Here is a 23136-nt window from a genome sequence, read left to right as displayed (position 1 = left end):
CCAATCCTGGACTCTGTGTTCTAAACACAGGATCTAAACATTCGCTGTTGTTTGTGCCTAGACACTGACTTACATTCTGTTCGCCTTCATTTTAGTATCAGACTTAATGTATACGTAAGTATATCTGTGGTGGAGGAAGGAAAGGAGTTAGGTGATGACAGAACTTTTTTTTTTTTTAAGTGTGACACAAAGAAAATTCAAAACCATGGGCTATTTATAGTTACCACACAAAAGAAGGGTTTGGATGTTTAGTTACTTTAAGAAAGAATGTAAAATAGATTTCTTTTAAGACTTTCTTCCTAGTAGGCATTCTAGAATGTAAAAAAAAAAAAAAAAAAAAAGATAATTAGGCAATCGAGGGCAAAATGCAGCTAATTCCTGTGGGGAGGGGCTTAGAGTTAGGGTGACAGACAGGAGTCACCTTTGTTAGGCCTGAGAAGGCAGAACACATATTCAAAAGTACAGCAGTATAATAAGCCCCTTCCCCTCAGTCCCACATCTGTGGTGGCCCCTCCCCCAGCTGCCCACTCCCGCTGGTGAGATCAGCCTTCATTACAGCTCTTCCAAGAGCCAGGAAGCAAGGTGATGTGTGGGAAGTGATAACAACTTTAAAGCCATTCAACAGGAAAATTTGTTAAAAGACCAAGACATTGTAAAGCTGAAACACTTGAGTCTATTAAGTCCTCAGCTCCTTAGAACATTTTGTTACCAGGGCATGTTTCAAGGAGGGAAAACACTGAGCCATTGAGCTCTGTCAGATAACTGAAGCCTGGTCCAAAGAGCAACATTTTCTAAGGCGTCTGTTTCTGCCTCTATGCTGGGTAACTTCTAAAAACCTCTGCCTTTCTTCTCTTCTGCCACAGCACAGCTCCCCTGCCCTTCTCACCCCTGGAAGTACTCTATTTCCATCTCCCTCCTTCCTCCTCCTTTTCTGCATCCTCTCCATCGCTTCCCCCCACCCTGCCTCCCACACCTCTCTTAGCCGATGCTGTTTTCACAGACACTGTTGGAGCAGCACAATAAGCTAAGACTCTGCAATGATCATTCAACCCTCTATGGTAAGGGAGCTAATGAAGCGACTGGAGATTTAGACATTCATTGCTGATTAGCTCTGAACCCCTTCAGAGAGCCTGCAGCATTGTCCTAAACAAACCTTACCCCTTTATGGCTTCTTGTCCCACGTCCAAATGAGACTCTTAAGGAGACAGTGTCTTTTCAGGGATGTGAAGAGAGGTGAACTTAAGTGGGAGAGTGGAGTGTAGATGGATGCAAGGGGAGCTTCTGTGCTTCTCAACAGATGATTCTGCTTGTATATCTCTGGGCAGCTAACATCCCTCAACAAATGTCAGTTCAGACCTCAGTGATGATGGTCGGTTCAGTGCTTTGGTTCACTGTCTTCATGAGCTATGCATTCATCAATGGAGTGTTTTTAAAGCAACCGTCTTCCAAACAAAAGAATAAATGTTTCCTCACTAATCTAAAACAGCGTCTTCAGAGGGCAGAAGCCATTGAATGAGCAAACAAAAAGCCTCAACACAGTTTTCTTGCTCCCTTAGCAAAGGGGCTAGACTCTTCTTTAGACTCTGAATCTTAATTTTGCTTCAGCTCTATTCACCAACAGCTATATTTTAGAGAGACTATCGGACCCAGCACCCAACATCATCCCTGCCACCACTCCCACAAAAATCCAAGGAAAATGGATCGCTGCTCTCGGGCTGAGAAGGAGAAGCTACTGCCGCCATTGTAGGCAATTCATCCTGTGGGGTAGAAGCTGGGATTCATGTTTTCCTATCTTTTTCCACTGTGAGCTGCAGTGGTCTGATGTAGGTGAAATACAGTTCTTCTTTGCTTAGCTTAGGGATGAGGTCTCCTGAAAAAGGCACTTGATCTTCCTGAGGGTGTCCACAGAGGGTGGGTGGTTCGCCAGCAGCTAAGCACAGGCTGAATCTGAGGTTACTTGACCATCAGTCATCATTAGTCAATGTGTTGCTCTGACATGAAGAGGAATAGATTATAGACTATTCAAGATTCCTTCATATCCCAGTCTCAAACCAATGTGTCTCTAGCTGCTAGGTAGTTGTATTTCAGAAGTGGCTGGTTTGGGTCCCAGAGCAGCTTCTGGAGACTGAAGCACCAACCAAGGACCATGCATAGACTGGACCTAGGCCCCCTACACGGATGGAGCAGATGGACAGCTCAGGGTTCATGTGGGTCCCCTAGTTAAAGGAGCCAGGGCTGACTCTGACATGGACTCTGTTGCCTGCTTTTTTATCACTACCCCCTGCTGGTCTGCCTTACCAGACCTCAGGGGAAGAGGATGATCAGTCCTGATTCAACTTGATGATATGGGGTGGAGTGGGTAGGAGGGCTCCCCCTTTCTGAGGAATAGGGGAAGAGGGATGGGGAAGAGTAAGGGAGGGTGGGACCAGGAGGAGAGGAGGGAGAGGACTAAGATGGCAATGTAAAGTGAATAAATAAGTTAATTAAAATAAGAATTAGCTGGTTTGTGATTTATGATATTTGAAGAGGCTTTTTGATGGCAGCCTATTCATTGGATACCTATTAATCTTCTAAATCAAAGCTTTTAAAAAAAAAGCTATAACTTGGTGTCTGCTCATAAAAGGGTCTCTCTCTCTCTCTCTCTCTCTCTGAGGAAACTGTCTGACTCAGTATATGAAAGCCTTCTTGAGTGGGAGATGAAAGGATACAAGTGGGCAAGGGGTGACCTTTGGGGGACCGGGACTTCTGATCAGACTATCCTGAGTGAGAGAGGAGAGGACACATGGTCTTTGCTGTTCACTCTTGCAGACCTCAGCGACCAGCTCCTTGAAGTGGTGGGTCTGGAGGGAGCCATGGAGATGGGACAGATCTACACGGGCCTGAAGAGTGCGGGCAGGAGGCTAGCCCAGTGCTCCTCTGTTATCATTAGGTAAGTCCCCTTGCTACCCAACGTCTTCTGTGTCTCCCACCTCCTTGAAAGTTCGGGCAGAAGGCAAAATAACTAGGATTTGGATTTCAGGCTAAGGCAGCTTGGGAAAAGAAGCTTGACAGTATTTCTAAAGAATACTTACATTATATTCTTTAACTATATTGTATTCTTTACTATACTGTTATTATATGTGTATTTTTCTCAAATATCTGCTCAGCCCTATGTGGTTATTTGTATGTATATGATTTCAGAGATGACCATTTGGTGTTGGATAACCAATCAGTGTGCTCTTCATGAGGGAAGACTGTTTCCTGCTCTTAGCATTCCCTAGTGGCCTGTAATTCTGAGCCTCCCTGTCCCCTGGTCCTACCCCATACACCTCAGCATGTCCATTGGTGACATCCTTGTTCAAGTCTCATGCAGGCAGCCATGTTGGTGAGGTCTTGTTGGCCAACTTTTTTGTCATTTCCAAGAGATATGATCTCCACCGCACACTCCCTGCTCCTCTGGCTCTTACAATCATTCTTCCCCCTCTCCTGCTGTGACCCTGAACCGCAGGTGGAGGAGTTGTGTTGGGGCCATTTTTTAAATAGGATGCAATGTGGTCAATGCTGCCATCAACTAGAGGGTCCATCATGATGTATCCTCTGAAAATTACCTGGTGACATAAACAGTGCATACTATAAAGGCCAGGGAGGCGGAGGCTCAATTCTTTGCTTTTTCTCTTTACAATTCTAGAATTTTACATGTATGTCAGGGGTCCCAGCTGCTCTTTTGTACATTTTTCCCCCTCAGCGTCTTACCTAACCTGGCTGTTTCAGATGTTTCCATTCCTTTTCCTATGTCTCTGTCTTGTTACAGATCATATCTGTTTGTCTGCCTTGGGGAATCTCCTAGAGGGACTCCTGGGGTAAAGGGTTTCTCAGAGGCATTTGACTAAAGAACCCTTTCTCTCAGAAAGCCTGAGCAAGTGTGAGAGCACAGTTGAGGACTCTGTTCTTGGTCCTTCCATCATCCCACAGTCAAATCCCTTTCTGAGGACCCCGAGGGTCTGTGCCACAACCCTTTGTCATTTCCCATCTCTGTATTATCTGTCTCTTCTACTCCTAATACCAATCCCCTTTTTCTCAGAGCCATTGCTGTGATAGGACCCTCATTTTCCTGATCAACCCCTGTAGCCCTTATCCAGAACTCGAAAATTGACGGGGCCAGTTTCTCCCCAGGCCACCACAGCCATAGCTTTTATAGATTGCAGAGAACACAGTCTCCTGACTGCCAAGGAATCCAAAACGTTAGGTATGGGAGGGCTTTTTCCAGTAGACACCAGATCTATTTCCAGATGGAGTTAGAGGGGTGAGCTAAAAGCCTTATGATGCTAGGCTTTCCTCAGATTCTCCTCTCTCCGTAAGTACGCAAAGGCCTCCCTTCTGCTGACATTTTGTTGTTGTTATTAGATTTCTTGCTTTTATTATGAAATATACTCAGACTCTAGCAGAAAATTATTCTATCAAAATTGTGTTTTCTTCTCCCATTTTGTAAATTTCAAAAATAGGGAAGCTGCCAAACTTGGGTAAGAGCTTCCTGTCCAGCGGGTGGTAATATTCACATGCCCTTGAGGCCTCTGAGAGGACTGCCCTCCTCCCAAGGCATCAGAGGACAAGTTAGAGTTCTGCAGAGCCCATACGAGAAAGGAGCCTTTCCCAAGCCAGAGAGCAACACTTTCTTCTCTCCTCTGCTCCTACACTTGGGGTCACTATTCCTAGCTGTCACCTTCCCAGCACAGCTATGTGCATACAAACCCAGGGGAGCCTGCTTTTTGGAGTTGAGTATATACCGTGATAACCTCTATAGCCTAGAGACGATCCCTCTCAGATATGTTCCAACCACTCATTCAGTCGGGAGTGTCGGCCTTTCCCTACCCCAGAGCAGAGCTTGGGCATGAGCTCCTTTCCTCTGTGGCTGGTCACTGGGCTGAGGTGGAAATGCTCAGGAGTGGGGCTGCCATGTTTACTGGCCACTTTTCCAGGTGGTCACGGCTTTTGGTGTGCCCATAACAGGTGTCCCCAAGTGAGGTCTGAAGACGGAAGCCAGAGATACGCCTTTAGTAACTATGAAAGCACAGCTCCCTAGGCCTGGCCCAAGACCTGCCATATCCAGTCCCTGAGATGGGTTGAAGATAATATTTTTAGAAGGTTCCCCTGGTTTTTCCATGAACTCTTCTGAGTGGGCAAACGAGGTCTTCCCACTTCTTTGTCTGTGGTGGGTGTGATGATGAGCCTCTAACTCCGAGGGCCTCACTGTGGTTTCTTTGGCTTGGGGGGGATTCTAGGACCAACAAGCTGCTGCCGATGCAAGTCGATGGAGAGCCCTGGCTGCAGCCACGATGCACGGTAAGTGCGCGGGTCTTGGAGGAGAGAGTGAGGAGCATGACTTTGTTCTGTTACCCTCTGAAGACGCTGACTTGACAGAAAACCACTACATCTCAGCGTTACAGAGACCCAGGAAGGTGATCTAGACTAGCCCCTCTTTGTTCTGGACTTCATCCATGGTACCTTGACAGCCTCAGTTTGAAACTACCCCAGTGACAGTGCCAAAAGGAAGACTGTTCTGCTGAGGAGGAAGTCCAGAGGTTAGACCATGCTTCCTCATCTGGAAGCTCATCCTACCCACCCAAAGTCCTACCCAGTACACAGACCAGCTTCTCTTGGCACACCCACAACCTTGAGGATCCTCCTGGAAACTTCACACCCAGGACACGTTGGTTATGTGCTGTGTGATGGTCCCAGAACACAGAACCCAGTACCGGGCTTGTAATAACAACCCCAGAATGCCCTCGGAAAATGCATAAAGGGCAAGGAACAGGGAAGGTATAGTGGCAGAGGCTTATGACCCAGAAGGCTGAGGCAGGAGGATTATGAGTTCTCAGCTACAGAGTAAGTACAAGACTAGACTGACCTGGGTTACATAGAGAGACCCTGCCTCAAAGAAAAAAAGAAAGAAAGAAAGAAAGGAAGGAAGGAAGGAAGGAAGGAAGGAAGGAAGGAAGGAAGGAAGGAAGGGGGAAGGAGGGAAGGAAGGAAGGAAGGAAATAAAGAGGGAGGAGAGATTGGAGAGATAGCTCAACAGTAAAGAGTTGTTCTTGCATGGAACCCCGTTTCATTTCCCAGCACCCATGTCAGGCAACTCTCAACTGCCTCTAACTCTAGTTCCGGGGGATCTGACGTCCTTTGGCCTCCACAGGTTCCTGCGGACACGAGGTGCACATAAACTCATGTGGGCACATGGACAAAAATATAAACTATGTAGAACCTCTTCTTCCCTGCCTTGCTACACCTACATTAGTTCCAGTCAGCGCGGCTGTGGGAGGCAGGCCTCCTCACTTTTTTATTGTTCCCCCTTAAAAATGCCGCTAGAAATTCCTGCGTTCAGGGTATCCACGGGGACACTTCATGAGTAATGCCCTCAGTGTGACAGCAAATCTGTAATCTCAGAAGAGACAGAAGTATCTTTCTGACCATCGCCACTCTTTGATGGCGTGCTCTTTGGAACCCTTCAAGTGTCAAGCTACCTTTCACACACAGTTCTTTAATTGCCTATGCCCGAAATGACATTTTCTATAAAGGCTGAAGATAGACATTTTTTTTTTTTTTGGCAAAGTCTTACTTACCATAATCTTATGGAAGGTGAGGAAAAAAAGTAAAAACACAGTGTGATAAAAAACTAATAATGGGGGCCAATTAAATGGCTAAGTAGGTGAGGTACTTCCAGGCAAGCCTGAGTTAGATCTTCAGGACCCACATGATAAAAAGAGAGATAGAGAAAGAGAATCAGTTTCAGACAGCAACATGCCATGGGCACCTACACACAAAACTGGCCAATTCTTTTTCTCGTCCTTTTCCTCTCTCTCTCTCTCTCTCAAATACAATAAAAATACTTTTAAAAACTAATAATAGTAGCATTCACATTGCTAGAATTAAGCAGAGTGGACGGAATCTCTACTGCCCATGACTCTGATGAAGCTGGGTGGAGGTGGGAATGTTCCAGTCTTCTGTGTTTGAAAATAGATGGCTAGAGCTTTGCAGCAATGGCTCAGCATCCACGAATGCCACTGCTCTTGCAGAGAACTCTCAGGTTAGGTTCCCACCCAGGTCAGGTGGTTCAGGCCTGTCTACAACTCCTACTTCCAACTTCCTTGGGTACCTGCTCTCATGTGCCCATGCACACAAACACAATAAATAATTAAAATAAGTCATTTTTTAAAATGGCTGGAAGAAATCAAATGCTTTTCCCACATGGCTCAGTGGATATCCAAAGACAGGGGCTGCCATTCATTTCAATCCAAACTTTGATTTTTTTTTTTAAATAGGCAAATTCTCCTCATATCCTCACTACACCCTGCCTCATTGTTACTCTTCAAAAAATTACACCTCACTCTGAAAAATATTGTTAAGTCCAAAAACTCACAAATAAAGAGGTAGTAGCAACCTATGTGGGTGTAATAAAACACCAGTCATAGCTTGATCAGCTGTGAGTGTGGTTTCCCTCTAAGGACTGAACTAAGGGCCCCGTCCGTGCAGGGCAAGCACCCTACCACTGAGGTACGCTCAGCCTTTGGGTTTGTTTGGCTTTATTTTGGATGTTTGTTTGTTTGTTTGTTTGTTTGTTTGAAACAAGGTCTTGCTCTGTAGCTCAGGTTGCGCACTAACTCACAGTCTAGCCTCTGACTCCAGACTGCTGGGGTTCTAGGCATAAGCTGCCGACATCACCACACCAGTTCACACTGGTGGTTTAAACATCTGGTGTGCATTTTCTAGCCATTATGGAGACTGGAACCCCAAATCAAAATGTTAGCAGAGCTGGATTCTTAATCCACCGAAACTAGTGTCCTTATTCTACAGAGACAGAACACTCAAACACGGAGGGACGGTCTTGCAAGGAAGGATGCAAAGCAAAGGCATCAGGTCGGCTGCAAGTTAGAAGATGTTTCTCGAAATATACACCTATTTGTGTTATATGTAATATTATTATGCACTGGAGTTAAATCCTTTACTAAGCATAAGAAATCAAATGAAAGCCCAGTGTGGTGGCACACACCTTTGATCTCAGCACTCAGGGAGGCAGAGACAGGTGGATCGCTGTGAGTTCAAGGCCAGCCTGGTCTACAAATCGAGTGCAGGACAGACAAGGCTATACAAACCCTAGCTCTAGAAATTAAAAAAATCAGTAAAAAATAAGACAAAGTAAATAACATTGAACTCTTTCAACAAGGCAAATCTCAATTTAGAAGCAAGAAACTGGTAGAAGGAATATTAATGTGTAAAAAAAAAATCTAGCAAATGTAATATAAAATCTTAATGTATATGGGCAATGACATTATTTAATTATAAAATAATACATAATTTTGATTCTAATAAACTTGAACAAAAATTGAAGGAAATTCAACCACTGATGACATAGAAGGTGCTTTCAAAGACTTATATACAAAATGACCTCAAAACAGATGAGCTTGCAGAAGGAGAGCTCACCAGGCTCTGCCCCTCCCTGAGGATTGATATGTAGTTGGTGGTTTCCAGTGGAAGGCAAGACATTGTGTATCATCAATGGTAAGTTGTCCGTGTTCCTGTAGCTAACTCCTCACTTATGCTCCTGTAAGGAGTCCTAATTAGATTCAATGGTCTGACAAAACAAAAGGCATGAAAGTAGAAAGGAAACGTGTTGTATAAGCTAGATATCAGACTTTAGCTACCCCAGCTAGTTCCCAAATAACCAAGACAGAGACCTTTTGGTTTTATAAAAGCTTTAAGGCACCATAACTGGGCAGATATCAACCCTCTAAGCTTTTCCCCAGGTGCACACCCCAAGTTACTTGCTATAATTGTCCCTGCCTGGGCTGCTTCTGTTCCAGCAGGCCAGTCCCTCATGGCCACCTGCTCATGGTCCTTACTACCCCATGGAGACTTCCTTATCGCTGGCTTCTTTCTGCTACGTTTTCTGCCTCCTCTCTCCTCCTCCCAGCCTCGTGGTCCCTACGAGACTCTCAAGCCTGGGAACCTAAACCTTGCCTACTTCTCTTCTGCCCAGTTACAGGCTTCAGCAACTTTATTAATCAATTAACTTTAAATTAGATAGCGCAAGGTTTACACAACAAAGGCCAGTGTAAGTGAGAATGTGCTTGTCTAGGCAGCAACCAGTAATTAGCATTGGAATGCATAGCACCAACAGAAAGTAGTTGAAAGAAGGAACTGGGAGAGGACAAGAGGGAGTTGTGAGGTGAATATGATCAATGTGCATCACATACGTGTATGGACATATCAAAATGAGGGGATGGGGATAGGAGTCAGTAAAGTGCCTGCTACACAGCACATGACCTAAGTCACCTATGTAAGAACCTGCCTGGCATTGTCATGCATGTCTGTAGCCCTAAGTGGAGAGTCGGAGACAAGTGGAACCCTTGAACTCTCAGGCCAGCCTGGCCAGCCAAACACTAAGCTGTGAACTCAGTGAAAGACTCTGTCCCAAAAAGATAAGACAGAGAGTGATAGGAAATATCTGATATCAACCTTGGACCTCCACAGGTATGAGTACACATCCTACAAACATGTGCACATATGTGCGCTATACCTCTTACACACATACACGTATACCCCGCATACACAAAACAACTGAGGTGACTGAAAATTTACACCTAAATGTAGAACACTGTAAAGCAATATGACTCAAATGTGAATATGATATAAAGCCAGCGTATAGGTATGTCAGTAAACTATGTGAAAAAGATTATTTAACCCTGAGGACGTACCATAGGAATGAAAAAAGGAAGCCTGCCATCAGTGGCTTAGAGAGGAAAAAGTTACATGATAATATAAATGGATGACCAAAAGTATTCAATTACATTCGACATTTCTTTTTTTTAAAAAAAAGAGTAATTTTAATTTTAAGCTTGTGTGCCTGTGATTGCAGGTGCCTCCACAGCCCAGAAGAGGGCGTTGGATCCCCTGGGGCTGGATTTACAGGTGGTTGTGAGCTGTTTGTGGGTGCTGAGAACTGAACTGGGGTTCTCTGCAAGAGCAATAAGCCATCTCTTCAGCCCAGCATTTCTGTTGTCTGTTCATTTGTTTTGTCTTATCTTGTTTTGAGACAGGGTTTCCCTGTGTAACCATGGCTGGCTCAGAACTGCTATGTAGACCAGGCTGGCCGCAAACTCACAGGGTCTGTCTGCCTCTATCTCCTAAATGCTGCGCTTACAGGAGTGAGTGGCTGCGCCTGGCAGCAGTTCCTATTTTTGTGGAGCTTTATAGAATCCTGGGGCTAGCTGGGCAGCAGTGGTACATATCTTTGCTCCCAGCACTCAACAGGCACAGGCAAGAGGATCTCTCAGTTTGAAGCCAGCCTGGTCTATAAAGTCCCAGGACAGCCAGGACTACACAGAGAAATTCTGTCAAAAAAAAAACAAACGAACAAACAAAAAAACCCCAAAACCCTTGAACTAGAAAGAAACTTCAAAATAATGAAAATTTTCTGTCAAACAAATAGCAAATATTTTACTTAACACTAAAACTTCAGAAATTCTTCCATTAAAATCATAGACAAGAAATAAATAAACGTTAAAATTGCTTGGCGGTTCTAGCCAGTACAATATATGTGAAAGAGAAAATAAATATAAATATTTGGGAAACAATCAAATCTGTCATTATTGTAAGGGACTGTGACTATAGAAAACTCAAGAAACCAGTGGAAAACCTTATAGCATAAATTATTTCAGTAGGTAGACGAAATAATAATAATAACATTCTTGCATACCAGTTGTTACTAATCCAGTGAATCTATTAGGAAAAAAAAATTCTAACAGCATCAACAAGATATAAAATATACAGCTGAATTGTGGGAAATTAATGACGATACCTATAAGATGTAAACAGTTTTAAAAACTGAGTATGTAAACCATCTTAGTTTCTTTTCCTATTGTTGGGATAAAGTACCCTGACAAAAGCAATGTAAGGAAGAAAGGGTTCATTTTAGCTCACAGTTCCAGGTGTATCGAGATCCCTGGCCTGGGGGATGGTGCCACCCACAGTGGGCAGGCCTTCCCACCTCTGCTTACGTAATGAAGACGCTCCTCCGTGTACAAACCTCATCTAGACAGTCCGTCACTGAAACTAGACTCCCAGATGATGATTCGGAACTATTCCAAACTGATCACACTAACCACCATGGAGACATCCCATGTCCTAAATAGGGGTCCCAGAATCCCCACTCAAACCTTTTAACCTGACAAAACAATGCAATTCCTAGAGGATTTAATAAAAACATTTTAATAAAAGACCTTTCAACCTTGGTGGATTGCAGGGGGAGGGAGGGAGGAAAGACCTTCATGAGATAAAATAATTATAAAATCACGATGATTTCAATAATATTCTCTTGTTAGAATTGTTGGGTAAGCAAACCAGTAGTTCAGAATGGAGTCCTAACAAATCTTAGAACATATAAAAATAACTAATTAAGGAAGAAGAATGATCATAAACTAACTACAAGGGATAAAACGGTTTACCGTAGGGCACCTAAGAACTTAGTTACTTGGATAAATAAGCACTATGCAACAAGACTAAAAATTAAATAAAAAATTAAATGTTGTAACCTATGGGGAAAATTAATTATTTTAGTTACCTTATAGGCAGAACCTTTGTATTGAAAAAGTGACTTTTTAATTTTTTTATTAATTACAATTATTCACCGTGTATCCCAGCTGTAGCCCCTTCCCTCCTTCCCTCCCAGTTCCACTCTCCCTCCCTCTTTTCTTCCAATGCCTCTCCCCAAGTCTACTGATAGGGGAGGGCCTCCTCCCCTTCCATCTGATCCCAACCTATCAGGTCTCATCAAAACTGGCTGCATTATCTTCCTCTGTGGCCTGGTAAGGCTGCTCCCCCCTCAGCGGGAGGTGATCAAAGAGCCAGCCACTGATCCACTTACTAGGGAACCCACTTGGAGACTGAGCTCCCATGGACTACATCTGTGCAGTGGTTCTAGGTTATTTCTATACATGGCCTTGGTTGGAGTATCAGTCTCAGAAAAGATTCCTGTGCCCAGATCGTGTGGAGGTATCTCCATCCCTGATCTCAAGCTGTACTACAGAGCAATAGTAATAAAAACTGCTTGGTAATGGCATAGAAACAGAATGGTGGATCAATGGAATTGAATAGAAGACCCAGAAATAAACCCACACACCTACAGATATTTGATTTTTGACAAAGAAGCCAAAACCATACAATGTAGAAAAGATAGCATCTTCAACAAATGGTGCTGGTCTAACTGGATGTCTACATGTAGAGAAATGCAAATAGATGCATATTTATCACCCTGTCCAGAACTAAAGTTCAAGTGGATCAAAGACCTCAGCATAAAACCAGACACACTAAACTGGTTAGAAGAAAAAGTGGGGAAGAGCCTTGAACTCATTTGCACAGGAGACAACTTTCCTGAACAGTACACCAACAACACAGGCTCTAAGATCAACAATCGACAAATGGGACCTCATGAAATTAAAAAGCTTCTGTAAAGCAAAGCACACTGTCATCAGAACAAGACAACTGCCTGTGGACTGGGAAAGGATCTTCACCAACCCTATATCCGACAGAGGGCTAATATCCAGAATATACAAAGAACTCAAGAAGTTAAACAGCAACAAATCAAGTAATCCTATGAAAAAGTGACCTTTTTTTAGCTAACAGTGAATTTCAAGCTCTACAAATAGAGTCAATGCAGAGGAGTTGAAAATGTAGCCCAGTTGGTAGGGTGGTAAATGAAAAGAGCCCTGAGTTAGATTCCCCAGCACTACATAGATCCAACACTTGAGAAGTGGAGGCAGTAAGATCAGGAGTTCAAGATTATCCTTGTCTACATCCTTGTCTAGAGAGTTTGAGGCCAGCCTAGTACATAAGAACCATCAACAGAATCCAACAAAAAAAATCAGAAATTTATATATTTAAAGATCTAATGACAAGATGCTTACAATAGAACAGGCTAGTTTCTATACTATGAAAGGAAACCAACACTTAGAATCCAGTAGAAAAAAGTCCTGACCTTGTAAGAATGGACAGACAAATGGCCACAGATGCCACAGGCTACGCCTATGGAGCAGTATATGATAACACAATTTCTTTTTAAGGAATAATTTTTTTTTTTTTCAAATTAAGACAGCGAGAACATCGTGTAATTCTTCACATGCCGAGTAAGTTTAAGAAAATATTTGCTTCTGTCAAGAGTGTGGTAAGGTCCTACACTCAGCGAGATGGGAGAATGAGCTGGCCCAGCTTCTCTGGAATGCACCTTGAGCCATGTGTCAGAAAGAACCGTGGCCGGATCATCAGTTAAGAGCACTTGCCAGAGGACCCAGGCTTGGTTCCAGCGCCCACATGTGGCTCCCAATGGTCGATAACTCCAGCTGCGGGAGATCCAAGGCCCTGTCCATGCCTTGTGAGTACTTAATATACATGGTAGGCAGACACACAGGCAGGACACTCAGAAACATAAAGTAAAAATAAATGGATCTTAAAAATAGAGAGACAGGCGCGTAAGAATATGAGTTTCTCCTCCATGCGGCATAACAAAAAAAATGTAATTTTCATGAAAGCCCAACATTTAGGGTAAAGTCGATCTTATACCAGGTCACCTGGAAAGGGGGTTACAGAGGGTTGTGGGCCATCATGTGGGTCCCGGGAACTGAACCCAGGTCCTCGGCAAGAGCCACAAGTGTTCGTAACCACTGGGCCATCTCACCACCCCTGTTGAAAGGTTTTAAATAAGCTACAAGATATTCATCAAATGGAATAATTTTTAGATATTGAAAATACAATGTAAGCCTGGCCTGGGGTGCACGCCTTTAGTCCCAGCACTCTGGGAGGCAGAGGCAGGCAGATCCCTGGCAAGCGATTCCAGGACAGCCAAGACTACACAGAGAAACCCTGTCTCAAGACACAAAACAAATTTTTTAAAAAAAATCAATAAAATTTTAAGGGCTGGAGGTATAGTGCAGTGGACAAATGTTTTCTAACACATGCAAAGCCCGGAATTCACTCTCCAGCACTAAGATAAATTAATTACTTAAAGTTAAGCTTTAATTTTAAAATTAATTATGGAGGACACTAAAGCGCTGGCAAAATAATACGAAATAAAACACCGCAGATTTAGATCCTGATTTCAATCTAAGTCAAAATATGCAAGTGTGGGAAAGAAACTAAAGCAGTATACCAAGAAAAGAAGTTGTTATCTGTGTGATTTCTAAACTTTTAAATTGTTTTGCAAATTCTTAAAAAGGAGCAGGTAACCTGTTTATATAGAGAAACGTGTATGCTTACATAAAAGGTCTATCTGTTAAGAACGTTTGCCTTACACAGTGCTGGAAAATGGGACCTCATGCTTCACTACCTTGCTCCCGCTATAATCCCAGCACTAGGGAGGTGGAGGCAGGAGGATCACAAGCTCTGGGTAATTGTTGGCTACATGCTGAGTTTGAGGCCAGCCTGGGTTACATGAGACTCAAAAAGCTACATTTTAAAAAACAAAACAAAAAGTGTTCTTCTAAAGCTAGATAACAGCTAAATCATTAAGTTGAAAATGACCCCAGTTTATTCTAACAATCCAATGGCTTGAGTAAATGTTTGAATAACTGGGGTTAGGGGTTAAAATTCATGTGACTGGAGCACTTCTCAGAGTTCTAATCCAGCAGGGTCTTGATGCCTAAGCACTGGACCTGCTGACACATTCCAGGGAGATGCTGACGCTGCAGGTTCAGGGACCAAACTCCGAGTTAAACTTCCCCTACCGAGAGTCAGCCCCACTCTGCAGAGCCTGGCTGTTCCTGCTGCATTTCAAGCCTGTCTTAGTTTGTTTCTCTGTTGCTATGAAATGTTTTAACGGAATCAACTTTGGGGAAAAAGGATTTGGTTTGGCTCGAAGTTCAAGGCTACAGGCAAGGCAGCAGGAACTTGAAACAACTGTTCACACGGCATCTACCGTCAGGAAAAAGAGATGAACGCACAGCTCTGCTCAGCTCCTTTTCTCCTTTTGTATAGCACAGGATCCCAGCCAGGCTCTGGTGCCTTCCCCCTCCCCCACGATATGCAGGTCTCACCTCCTTGATTAACATAATCAGGACACAGTGATTCTAGACTCTGCCAAGGTGGTCATTGACTGCTTCTGTCACAAAGGCCTCTCATGTCAGAAAACTCCCCTGCAAGAGGATTTCAAGATCTCGGAGCACCCAGAAACATCTAAAATTTAAACGATGGTAATACAATCCCTGACTCCATCCCTGCCCCTTCCCTGACTACTTGAAGACATTCTGAAAGAACATTACCTTCTCGAACATAACTTCTCAATTGTTACAGAGACCATTTCAGACCTCACGAGTCTGAGCAGGCCTGGGCAGGCCTAAAATCCCATGTGATTTTAGGAAGGGTTTGCACTTCATTTGCTCTTAGATGGCAACCTCCAGGAGGGGCTCCCTCCATGTATTGCTTCTTTTGAAGTGATGAAACTTGTTGGAATTGTTTGAGAAACTGATAGTGCAAAGCCAGTCTGTAATGGGAGTGGAAGGGAGAACTTTGCTCCATTTAAAGGAAAATGCACAAGCTGTTATGGTCTCACGAAATTTGAACTCTGACTCAGGAGTACTGGGTCGGTTCTCCGTGTCGTGGAGCAGAACATTTACCAGGGGAGCCCAGCCTCTGTCTGTCTAGTTGTCAATCACAGAGGCTTAATTGGCAGCCCAGTTACCAGTTGAGTTTGAACTCTAACTACAGAAACGTAGGATGCCCTTTCGGTCAGAGTTGAAAAAAAATGGGTCCAAGTACTGCAGACTATCTCCTCTGTGGACTCTTGACTACTTCTGCCCACAGCACTCTCCTAACTTAGGGCTAAAGGACTGACATCTCTTTGACTCAACATGAGGATACGATTTCACACATGTCGGTAATCCGTAGTAATAAAATCCTCAAACATCACCATATTATCATGTATAAGAGACATTCCCAACACTTGCCCTACTGGCACGTTTGTTAAAATTGCAGAAAAAAAAACTGGATGTGGCAGAGCCCCACCTGGAATCCCAGCTCTCAGGATGGAGATGAAGGAGGATCACCATGAATCTAACCTAGGCTACATGAGAGAGTTCTAGGCCAGCCAGGGCTAAGAGATTTGAGTTTTGCTTCATTAGCCCTAGAGATGCTATCAGGCAAGTACTTAGGTTCAGTGAGAGGCGGAGGAAGAAAAAGAAAGAAGCCTAGCACACAGCTGCCACCCACTTCCCCAAACACAGCCATCTCCGAATGCCAGGAAAATGCTCTTTTCTCTGGGCTGGTTCCTCTTCCCCAGCACATTCTCCCAGCCAGGCATCCAGGCAGCTCAGGGATATCAAAGGAAGGACTCAAGAGTCTTCCTCGAATGAGCTTGTGAGCTCAAGAATGAGAAGTTTGTTCTGAAGCCTATGTCACAGATCTCTCCCATTTTAGCATGCTGGATTGCAGGCCCTGGAGAGGGACAGTTAGAGTCCCCGTCTGTGCCTCACCTCCATCAATGCTGGGACACACATAACGGCTGCCATCTGGCACACAATACAAAATGGGGTTTGATCTGCTCCTCTGGCAGAAGAGCATATTTGTCTCTTCACCATCTCCAGGCTGGTGAAAGCCAATGGGCCGGCCACTCCAGCTCTAACACCCAGATAGGGAGTTTTCACTGTCTTTCGCTTCCTTCTTTTTCATCCCAGTTCTTGGAGCCTTCTGAACTTGAGCCTGACTTACAGTGGTGCGTTCCTAGCCAAACATTGCACTCTAGCACACTCTGATGACGGCTGCTAAGTAATTGCCCTCGTTCCTTTTTCTTCATCTTGTTTTTCAGCCATGTTTTATGGTTTCTGGTTACCTCCCAGGGACCCGGTCTTGTCATCCCCTTTAAAGCCCTATATCAACCAACTGTCCACAGTCTTCCACGTTCCTCATCCTTTGCCCTCAGCCCAGCCTGTTCGTATACGGTTCCTCTGCCCCCTGCCTTCTCTTTCTTCTTTTCCTCACTGTCACATCATAAGGTGCCTCCTCATTCTTATCAGACCTTCCTTGTTCTTTTTTAGAACGCCTTGGCTCATCCTACATTAATTTAAAATTAAAAATGAATTTAAAATGATGGGTTTTCTCTTCCACAGCTCTATTTTTTTTTTTCCTCTGTGGTCACACTGTCACTTTCAATAGTATGGTTAAAAACTACAAGACTGGGTTCTTAGAACTGTGGGCTTCCAGGTTCCGTTTCCTTTGGCATCTATTCTCTATCTCTCCAGTGTAACACCTAGCCATTCCCTCCCGCTTTGCAGCTTACAATGGGCTCACATTGACAGCGTGTCATATGACCTCTGTGTAAAGAAATAGTATCAATGTTATCCTCACTTTGAAGTCTGGCAAGCACTGTTCTCTGAGTGATAAATTATTTGTCCAAAGTTCTGAACCAAGGAAATAGAAGTACACGGCCCCACACCCAAGTCTTTGAATCCTGAGTACTTCCTGTTCCCATATCAGCCACCCACTCTGAGCATCTATCATACTTCGTAAATGTCGATGGAACGATAATGCAGATTAATCGTGTGGGGGCATCACCAGGCCACATTCAGATAGGGATTAAGCATTTCAAAGCCATGTCTATAATTAATGGGATGTTTACAGATTAAAGTCATAAACTTTAAAATTTTTTAAAGTAATAAAAAGTTTAGTTGTGAAAATAGGGTTGACTCAGAGTGTAAGAAAAGGAGACATGCCTAAGAGGCTCATTTGGCAATGGTCCACATGAAGGTTATTGGCCAGAGGTTAAACTGAAGCCTCCAGGTCAGCTGGTTGACATATGTCTGCCACCTGGACTGGAATCCGGGCTGGGAACGTGGAGAATATGCCGGAACCCCACCCTGTGACCTTAGACTAAGCTGAGTCCCCTGCAGAGCTCTGGGCTGCTCTTCCTCATCCATCCTCCAGTGTGGTGAACGGGAAGGTTCCTGAGGCTTCCTCTAGCTGTGACATTCTGACAGTCTATGAATAGCAAGGACACAAGACAGGTGCGAGCTGATCACCACGTGGGAAGCTCACACCTGTCTCTCCCCGGTGTTTCCGCCCCTCGCTTCCAGCAGTGCCAAACTCCAGGCCCAGTCAGGGTCAAGTTGCCAATTTTGAAACTGTTCAAGGACAGTTGTCCTGCGTGGGGCTCCTGTGAGTGCAAACTGGCCTTCGTTCTGCGCCACAGCTTGCTCTCCCTCAGGTTACCGGCTGGTGTGTTACCTCTGACTGGTTTCTGTTTCTTTATTTCAGATTAAAATCACTCACAAAAACCAGGCGCCTATGATGATGGGGCCTCCCCAGAAGAGCAGCTTTTTTTCACTGAGGAGGAAAAGCCGTTCCAAAGACTAAACAGCGTGCCAAACACCAGCTCTACCAGGAAAGGAAAGAAGAATCTATGGATACACACACACACACACAAGCACACGCACATACACAACGCACGCACGCACACATGCGCACACCTGTGACCAGAGGAAGCAAAGCCACACTTCTGGGGGAAAATGTCATCCTGCCATATAGTCTACCTGTTTTGAAAATGGATCCACTCCCAACAGAGCCAATACCCATGAAATATTTTGAATGGACTCAGGGCCCACCAGGATGGGTTGGCTCATACAGCAACTTCAACTTCCACATTCCCGCAGGCCTCGGGTAGACTTTGAGCCTGAAGGAGAAGTCTTCCTTTTCCCTCCCCACTCCCGTCAGTCTCCAGGCTGTAGGTTTCCTGCCTACAGTGAGATCGGATGTGGTCAGGGGAAGGAGCTCCAACCCAGAAACCTTGCACAAAAGTCCTTCTGTACAAAAACAAAACAGCCTACAGCTCTCCAAGCAAAATCCTTGGCAGGGCTCGGTGAGCACAGGATGGTCTCTTCGTTGTCCTTCAAGCAACGGCCCCTCCCCTCACTTGCAGAGGAAAGCCAAGAAGCTGTGGAAAGCTGTTTCCATTCTCGGGTCTCTGCTGTCCATGGGCACTTGTTCGCTTCCTGGAGCATCTCTTGGTGGCTGTTTGCTTAGAGAGCAAACAGGGCTGCCTGGGCAGCATACTTGAGATGTGGTATTTATTTTCATAGTTCCTATGAACACTTGGGAGGGAAAGCTGAGAAAATGGACTTTATTTTTCAAGTTGGTGTCATAATATTGTGTAAAATGGAAAGAAAACACACACACACACACACACACTCCTAGTACTCCCTTCCCCTCACTACCACGGAAAGCCAAAGTGTGTGTTTTTTTTTGAATCCCAAGCCCTGGAGATGATGGGGATGGGGGAAGGGGCGTTGCTGGGAAAACCAGCCTGTCAGGGATTCCCTCTTTCTTTGCACTTCCCACTTTCACAGTGTGACAGAAGGACCCTCCGATGGTCTTATATATGTATATATGTGGCATATATGTTTATATATAATATATATTTATTTATTGCTGGACTTTTCCTGATTAGAAATAAACATAGTGTGGGAACAGAACGTGGGAAAGAAAAAAAAAAAAAGAAGAAGAAGACCCCTACTCTCCCACCATCATTTGCTCGTGAAGACACATTTCCCTGGCTGGTTTCAAGGTTTACGAGAATGTTCTAGATCAGAGAGCAACCATGAAACACTGTTTAAGCCTCCTTCCCCCGTGGGTTGATAAGGAAACTGAGTTGTAGCTAAAAGACTTCTCCATGGTATCTTGGCTAATGAGATTTAACTGTGAACGTTGCTAAGAAGATTGCTAATAAGCAAAAGAACCCGCATCTGGGAAGAGAGTCATTTCTGCTCAGCAAGAAGTGCTTCCGCTTGGATCCAGGTGGTGATGGAGGAACCATCATATGGCCTGTGCCCACATGAGAAAAGGGGAGGGGGAACCCTTATACTAATTCCCAAGTTCTCTATGGCTTTTCCTACCTGGAGAAAAGCTGGCCTGATGTTGGCAGATGGCACCAAACTGATCAGTTGATTGAACCACCATGTCACTTTGTTAGGTCACCAGATCTTGCCTTGGAAACATTCCTGGCTTCAGCTGTGACTTCAGTGAAAAGTTACCTTCTGTAGGATGTTGCCAACTAGGACAGAGCAGTCTCGGGCACACTCAGTGGGCTTCAGTCAGACGGTGCCAGCATTCCCTTTCCTCTCCCGGGGAGGGCAGGGGGGACTCCACATAGAGCATCACTGGTAGAAAGCAACCTTTGCCTCGGCCCCCAGGCCCACCGAGACCTTCATCTCTGTCTCAAATTTCTCAAGAGGAAACCTAGGCCCAGTTCACGTCATCCACCGAGCTGCCTCCAATCTTACAACGGACAAGGCAGGGAATATGAAGACTGTGTAGCCACTGAGCCCACCTCTGAAGGAAGCGACCATCCAGCATCTAGGACTGAGGTTTGGAACCAGCCTGCCCAACCAAACATGCTTCTGCTGACGAGGGAAAGCCCAGGCCACCCAAAGAACGTATTTATGGGATGCTTGGTGACACGACAGACAAGCTCCCCATTAACAGCAGATACTGTCTTGGAAGCCACTTGATTCTGAAATGCTGAAGCAGGTTCAACTTCAGGACCATTGATGCTAACACATTTACAGAAGTGTTTGAATATGTTCTGGCTCCGACCCCCCAAGGTTACAGCACCATCAGTAGGTGAATCGGATTCCCAGAGACTCACAGGTCTCTTGACGGGGCCCTGCAGAGACTGAGACCAAGCCCTTTTCAGAGGCACAGAGTGTAAAACCCCACGGCATTGCTCTTCTGGTTTGCTAATCTTAGTAAGTCTTGTGTTGTTGTTTAAGCTGACCTTACAAATCGTCTTTTAAGCGCCATGACTGTGGTTTCTTACTGTGTAGTGCTTCAACCTAGTGGCCCTCACGCCAGGCTCTGAGGTGAGCCAACAAAGCATTATGATCTCCACTGGACGGAGGAGAATAGGGCTTCCTCGTGTTCAGTCAGCTTCTTAAAGCTACGGTCAGGGGAGAGCCTGGTCCCTTCTGTCTTAGGCTGCACAGATTCCTTCCACGCAGCAGACACGTTCTCACTTGCCTCCATGCTTCCGCCCCAGTAGCAATAAAAAAAAAAAAAAAAAAAAAAAAACAATGAAAGCGGAAACCTTTGGTGTACCTTGTTGTCGCCTTTGGTGGGGGGGGAGTTTCCCCAGCGATTTGGGAATGGAGACAGAATTTGTAGGATGATTACATTCGGGTCACAGACCAACTCCTCTCAGGAGAGTTCATTCTACAGATGGGGAAAAAAATAGGTTAAAATTGCCAAATAAATTAGGAACTACTTGGCAGAGCCTGCGAGAGCCTCCAGACTGGCGTTACATAACATTCATCTATATACTATACATATAGAACATTACATAAGGTGACATAGTACTTAATGTGCTGTATATATTATGTAAATTACATATTTGTGAGTAATCATGATAAATATAGAGACCTACTAATCGCTTTTTTTACACATACTCAGTGACAGATTAGAAAGTTGCTTTGCCAGAGAATCTGAAAACTTACTCTCCTGCTGCTTTGGTTCCAACTCCTGCCAAAAATAATTACATCAGCTTTTCCCATCTCTAGATCCCCTCTTCCCTTAGACAAAACTCTGGGCTATCTTTTATTCCAGCTGGGCTGTGCCTTCCATGCACTACCACAACCAAGATCCACAAAAGCACGGAGTCCTAGCGACAGGCAGGACCTAAACCCCCAGACCCCTGCATCAAAGGCCTCCACCTCAACATTCTCAAGCAAGTGTGTGTCTGATGTCAGCCTTAAAAGAAGTGACAGGGCACAGGAAGGGAAGGAAGAGCCCACCAGCTCCCTAGGGAGGAAAACCACACAGTCATGCTCAGCTCAGAGCTCCAAGGTGCAACAGAAATCAGTGCAAGCGAGCGAGCGAGCGAGCGAGCTAGCATGCGAGCTAGCGTGCGAGCGTAACTTCAAGTGTTCCCATCTAGTCTAGTCTAAATCTAGTCCACGCCTCTAGTCTGAGACTTTACACCCTCTCTGAGGCTGTAACTTTTTAGACTATCACTCGCAAAACGCTAGTATTCCTAAAATGTTTTATGAAAGGAGATTGTTCCGTAGGAAAACAAAAACAAAAACCACGTGCTGTGCAAGCCTCATACCTGACTTTGATCCCTGGGACCTACATAAAGGTCAAGGGGGAAAACCGACTGCGGAGTTGCTCTCCGACCCCTGTGTAAACATTATGGCATGTGAGCGCACACACACATCACACAGATATACTCACAGATACGCAAATATACAAATATACGTATAGCAACAATTTTAATGTTCCATAAAGAAACAAACAAAAAAAGAGCTTTCTGTTCAAGTACTGGCTATCTTCTAAGAAATACATGGAGAGGGTTTGAGAAATTCTGACGGGGGTGGGAGGGGACATGGGCTAGAGAGATGACTCAGCAGTTATGAACATTTCCACTCCGGCAGGGGACCCAGGTTCAGTTCCCAGCGGCTCACAGCCCTCCACACCACCGGTCTACGGGGTCCGTCTCCCACTGATGCCGCTGAGGGCACCAAGCAAGAATGTGATGCACACGCGGGCAAGAAGCTCATATTAGTTACACGGAGAGCGTACATCTAATCTGCAAGTTGGAGACAGAGAGAGACAGAGACAGACAGACTGGGCTTAGTGTGGGCTTTTGAAACCTCAGAACCCACCCCCAGAGACACACCTCCAGCAACAAGCCACACCTAATCCTTTTCAGATAGTTCTATTGAACATCCAAACACTTGAGTCCCTGGGAGCCATCTCATTCAAACCACCGCAGCACTTACATATATTAAATAAATAGATAAATGAGCAAACGAACAGTAAACCATGGAGTTTTCTGTCCCCTAAGAAAACTAGTTTTTAATTTTTTTATTATTATTTATTATAATTTATTCACTTTGTATCCGGCTGTGGGCCCCCTCCCTCCTCTCCTCCCAATCCCATCCTCCCTCTTCTCCCCTTATGCCCCTCCACTAGTCCACTGATAAGGGAGGAACTCCTCCCCTTCTATATGACCCGAGCCTATCAGGTAGAAAACTAGTTTTTATTGTTCTCAAACGAACACAGAAGTGATCATTTTCTGAAGTAATAGCCTCCAAAGTGCTTTTCTAGGAAAAGAAGTTTCTATCTTTTAAGATG

General features: G+C 44.7%; 1 protein-coding gene across 2 annotated transcripts in view; it reads left to right on the top strand.

The window, feature by feature from the left end:
- The window catches only part of Dgkg (diacylglycerol kinase gamma), a 192616-nt gene extending 171329 nt beyond the window's left edge, over window positions 1-21287 (top strand). For both annotated transcript variants that reach the window (XM_055625066.1, XM_055625065.1), the window contains 3 exons: window positions 2809-2929; window positions 5259-5319; window positions 18268-21287. In XM_055625066.1, coding sequence (XP_055481041.1) covers window positions 2809-2929; window positions 5259-5319; window positions 18268-18366 — 281 coding nt within the window. In that variant the 3' untranslated portion in view covers window positions 18367-21287. The remainder of the gene's footprint in view (window positions 1-2808; window positions 2930-5258; window positions 5320-18267) is intronic.
- Window positions 21288-23136: the final 1849 nt, after the last annotated feature.

This window comes from Psammomys obesus, unplaced genomic scaffold (genome assembly GCF_907164565.1).
Source record: "Psammomys obesus unplaced genomic scaffold, mPsaObe1.curated_primary_1811, whole genome shotgun sequence".
NCBI classification, from domain to species: Eukaryota; Metazoa; Chordata; class Mammalia; order Rodentia; family Muridae; genus Psammomys; species Psammomys obesus.
Note: the sequence above shows the minus strand (reverse complement) of the source record. Positions and strands in the feature narration are given on the sequence as shown.